Raw genomic sequence first — 5,247 nt, 5'->3', positions numbered from 1 at the left:
GAGGACATCAATTTCATCTCACTTTCCTTGTTTCAATCGGACACAGTTCATCACATTTCTTCACCTCCAAAAACACATTTCAAATCTGATTATTGGGGGGATAGTCCCCCAAATTCCAAGGTTGGAGGGGACATGTCCCCCTCATACCCCCAGGATTTGCGCCAGTGATTAGTATTCTTGCTACTGATATATATTTATAATTAATACTTGCAGATTTGTTGTTTCCTTCTTCTTACCTAGTTCTTTCTTTCTTTTTTTTAAAATAGAAATAGAAATGGCGGGAATCGAAATTGTGCAGACTGTGAAGGGAAAACCGTCTGCCATTTACAGTGGTCATCAGTACCGCATTCATCGGATAAACCAGGACAATTCAATTAATTGGTTATGCCTAAAAGAAAAAACGGAGAAATGTGGTGGTCGTATTTTAGAGAAAGATGGTGTAGTGTTAAGGGCATCAAGCCACATTTGTAAGACGGATGTTGCTGCAATTGAGGTTCGAAAGAGTGTGTCAAATATGAAAAAACGTGCTCGAGATGATACTCAGTCTGTGTCAGCAATATATCGTGAAGAAATGGGTCCCATGATCCGTCGTGGATATGATTTTGTTACTGAACTTCCATTGTTCTCTTCAGTTAAAAGTACCCTTTATCGCTTGAGACAAACTACACAAGGTTTAACTGGAGATCCAAAGAACGTACAGGATATTTATATTCCAGAAACTGTTACTAAAATGAGTGACAGTTCAAGTTTCCTTCTCTTTGATCATGGCAGGGATAATAGAATTTTTGTTTTTGCGACGACGAGAGGAAGGGAGGCTATGTCGATAGGAACCACGTTTTTCATGGATGGAACATTTAGAAGCTGTTGCAAATTATTTTCACAAATTTATACGATTCATGTAGATGTAGGTAGCACGCTGCAGGAGACCAATGTCATCCCTGTAGTGTATGCTCTTTTACCCAATAGGAGGAAAGAAACATACAGTAAATTATTTGAGCATTTGTGTACTTCCATACCCTTGTGGAAACCAAAATCCGTGATAATGGACTTCGAAGCAGGAGCTGTTTCAAGTTTGAGGGCAGTGTTTCCGGCAGTGGATGTCAATGGTTGTAATTACCATTTTAATCAGTGCATTTGGAGAAAAGTGCAAGATATCGGATTGGTAAGGGAGTACAAGGAAGACGCCGAAGTCAGACTTCACATAAGAATGTGTGCTGGTTTGGCATATTTGCCACCTGCACATGTTGATGACGGTTGGCTTTCTATTCAAGAAAGCTCCCCTATGAATGGTAAGCTTCAGGAGTTCTATGACTACTTTGTTGATACGTGGTTGGAGAATGCTCGTATTACCGTTGAAATGTTATCGAAAGAGGCATAGAACAAATAATGCAGTGGAGGGCTGGAATCATAAGCTTAATGCTTTGCTAGGAAAACCACATCCGAGCCTCATACATCTAATAACTGCTCTGAAGAACGAAGCTCAGCAAAACGATCTTTTGTACGATAGAAGGGTTCTGAATTTGGAGGGAAAAAGAAGGAAAAGGGCGTATATACTGTTAGACCATAGGATATCCTCCATTCTCGATGACTGGATGTGAAGAAGTGTCTGCGGTCACTTGCGTATGTGCAAAAGCTCCAGTAATATTTTGTCCGTGTGTATGTGATAATTTTGACAGAACTGGTCAGCATATGTTAATGAGTGTGACTGGGACAACTGTGTGTATATACGAGGGCAAGTCAAGAAAGACTTGGACTGATTTTTTTCCCGGTAGTTCTGTTAACGCTGGAGCTTCATAGTTTGGCATACAAGTAGGGTGGGTCTTGCTGTGCATATATATAAAATATTGTTAAGGAATCATTGCATGTTTGGTAACCACAACTTTTTATTGCAGGTGATGTTCTGCGCCGCCTCTAGAAGTCGCCTGTAGAAGAAATGGAGTCATTACGAGATGAACAATTTGCAGCTATACGGTTCTGCTATCGCCTGGGGAAAAGTGCAACAGAAACTCTAGGAATGTTGAGAGCAGCCTACAAAGATGACGCTCTGCCACGAAGTACCGTGTTCTGGTGGTTCAAAGAGTTTAAAGAGGGCCGAATGACAATCACGAAAGCTGGTGGACCAGGTGTATCAGCGTCAGCTGTTACTGAGGTGAACATTAACACGGCAGCAGTCATTGTTAGAGAAGATCGCTGCATCAGTATCGACGATCTGGCAGCCGCACTACGCATATCTCATGGCAGTGCCTTCAAAATTTTGCATGACCACCTCCACATGAGCCGAGTGTGTGCGCGATGGATTCCGCGACTCCTGAAACCAGAGCAGAAGGCCGTTCGAGTGGAGACTTGCAGGGAGCTGTTGCAAAGGTTTGAGGATGGTGGAGACGCCTACCGCACCGTGCGACTTTTTTCTATTCCCTGCCCTAAAATCCAGACTGCGTGGACGCCGCTTCTCCGATAATTCCGAGGTTCTGAAGGCATCGGAGGCGGTTTTGAAGGACCTCTCAAAGAATGGCCTGCGACACGTGTTTGAGGACTGGAAGACTCGAATGAAAAAGTGCATTCAAATGGGCGGGGAATACTTTGAAAAGGATCATGTGCCTGTTGCTGAGTAATAATAAATTGCCTAGAAAAAAAATCAGTCCAAGTCTTTCTTGACTAGCCCTCATATCATATAATTTTGACAAAGACTACCTACCGTAGTTTTCTAAGTGTGATAGGGAGCGCAGTTGACTGTACAGTGTACAGTATGTTCAAGATATATTTTAGATAAAAACTGCTTACTATAAGTTAATAATTTGACAAGGAAAGGAGGTGGCATAGGATAGGTATATGTGTATGTAGAGGTGTTTTCGACAGAGGACTGCTGAGTATAAGTTCCTAAGCATGACAGAGACAGTTGCTCATGTGTATGTGTATTAGAGAGACTATTTATTCTGACAAATCCTGCTTTCCACAACTTTTAAACACGCCAACGCTGTGACCAATACGTTGCCAGTCCCAAGCCTGGATAAAGTGTGAGGGGTAGTTAAGGAAAAATATTCTTTAAAAGTTATTAATGCTTGCATGCAATGCTTATTATAGAACGCTTTATATTTATGACTGTATGGGTAAAGTTACGTCTGAAATTTATTATTAAGCAAGAAGAATTTAAAAAGTAGAAGGAGGACTAATGAACTGGAAGTTTATATCTGATTAGGTGGGCGCGGTGGCTCAGTTGTAGAGCGTTTACCTCTAGTGCATGGGGTCCCTGGTTCGATTCCAGCTCCCGGTGTGTGCACTTTGTGGTGAACAAACACCATGCTCGTGGGTTTTCTCGGGTTCAGGGGCGTCATTTCAGACTTCGCTTAGGGGGGACAAGAACACCACCGACATAAGACTTTCACGGAGTACATTTGTATTCCTCAAAATCATTGGGGGGGCAATTGCCTCATCCTGTCCCTCCCTAAATGACGCTTTTGCTCGGGTTTCTCCCGTTTGCTTCCACTTTCTTCATTCCACCATTTCATTCATTTCTCATGATCACCGTCTCCTTTAGCCTAATCGGCATAACCGTGGGACTCAATCTTAAAGATTTCGTTTCATTTTTATATCTGATTAATTGTTAAGGATGTTTGTTAAGAAATTGTTTATGTCCACATGTTGTTTATTTGTAAAGGTATGTAAAGTAAGGGAAGGGATTGAAGTTTTTCCTGTAGGTATCTCATTAAGGTTTTTTTTTAATTGTTAATTGTTACAATTAATGCTCATTATAATTGTGAAACGGCTGGAAGAAATGAGAGTCTAGGAACGTAAATTTTTCATAGTATATTTTGTTTGGTTCTAAATCACACTAGCTCGAAAGAAGTTAAAGAAGAGGGAACCTTATCTTCTTCTATTATCTTGGTATGAACGAATCGGTGACTCATAGAGCAGTTAACAGATCGAATCGGTCGCTCATAGGACAGTTAACAGTTCCTGTCGCAAGTAGGAGTGTCGCACGTGGGACGACACCTCCTGAACTTGACAATAAATATTGAAACTGAAAGTATTCTAAATTTCTACCATTTCCAGTTTTTCCATTGATATAAGAATGCAGATTTCTCATTGCAATATAGTGATAAAGTTGGGAAATGAAGTCTCTCAGTTTAACATCCCACAATTATGCCAGTTATTCTAAGGAAGACGGATGATTAAGGCAATTGAATGATGATGGAATAATTAGTGGAATGATAATGTGGGAGGAAATTTTAATACATCGAGAAACACCCACGGACACGGTGTTGTACACCATAAACTTACTCGGCCGAGAATCGAACAAGCGACATCACGTGCCAGAGGTAAGCTACTGAGCTGCCGTACCCCCTACGTGATAAATTGGAGATGGAACCTGTTTTATTACACGCTGAATGTGTTGAAAAGACATTGTCCATCTATTACGTTTTCGCTCTAAGGCGATCAGAGCTAAAACTAGAAGTTGTACACATTTATTTAAGCTTCCATTTTCTATAAATTTTATGGTGCAAACAGAACCTCTTTTTGTGCCAATGAATCCATATCAGAAACCGCTTCTCGCAATCTATTATCTTATTTCTTTGTGGCGATCAGTGGTAAAACCGGAAATCCTAATTTCTACTACTACTCCTTAGAATAGAAGAATAAGCGTTAAGATTAAACTTATCTTTGGGACATTGATTGCAGATAATAAACCAACTTCTCACTATCACTGACTATTTCAATATTAAAACCGAAAATGGTAGTTGATTTCTACGTTTTTTAGTTTCAGTAGAGAGTTAAGGGTGATCTTTATTATTATTATTATTATTATTATTATTATTATTATTATTATTATTATTATTATTATTATTATTATTATTATTATTATTAGTAGTAGTAGTAGTAGTAGTAGTAGTAGTAGTAGCATTATTAATACGAGTAAAAATAATAATAATGAGAGAAGAAGGCAACAAATGTATTGTTGGGCCCGTTAAGTAACGAAGGACTTCGGCCCGTTTTGAGTGTCCTCTATCACTGCTATAAAGTTTTTAGAATCCACAAACAACCACACCCCAGGCGGGTTTCGAAGTCGAAACCCTTGACTCGCTGGCTTGACGCGTCAACCCACATGAACACGAGGTCGGCAAGAAGATAGAATAGTATAGGACAGGATTTCTCAACCTGGGGGTCGCGAAGATAAATGAAAGAGATAAATATAATTAGAATCTAATATCAAAAAATATTTTTTAATATTATTTTGAATTTTGTTCTGAT

At 39.7% G+C, this 5,247-nt stretch overlaps 1 protein-coding gene across 1 annotated transcript; it reads left to right on the top strand.

Moving 5' to 3' along the window:
• The first annotated feature begins 274 nt into the window (after nucleotides 1-274).
• LOC145671438 (uncharacterized) lies at nucleotides 275-1,378 on the top strand. The gene has a single exon (XM_081740627.1). It carries the CDS (start codon nucleotides 275-277, stop codon nucleotides 1,376-1,378), a length of 1,104 nt encoding a protein of 367 aa, XP_081596753.1.
• The last annotated feature ends 3,869 nt before the right edge of the window (nucleotides 1,379-5,247 follow it).

Source organism: Thermobia domestica, chromosome 15 (assembly GCF_964235325.1).
Source record: "Thermobia domestica chromosome 15, izTheDome1.hap1.1, whole genome shotgun sequence".
NCBI lineage: Eukaryota > Metazoa > Arthropoda > Insecta > Zygentoma > Lepismatidae > Thermobia > Thermobia domestica.
Note: the sequence above shows the minus strand (reverse complement) of the source record. Positions and strands in the feature narration are given on the sequence as shown.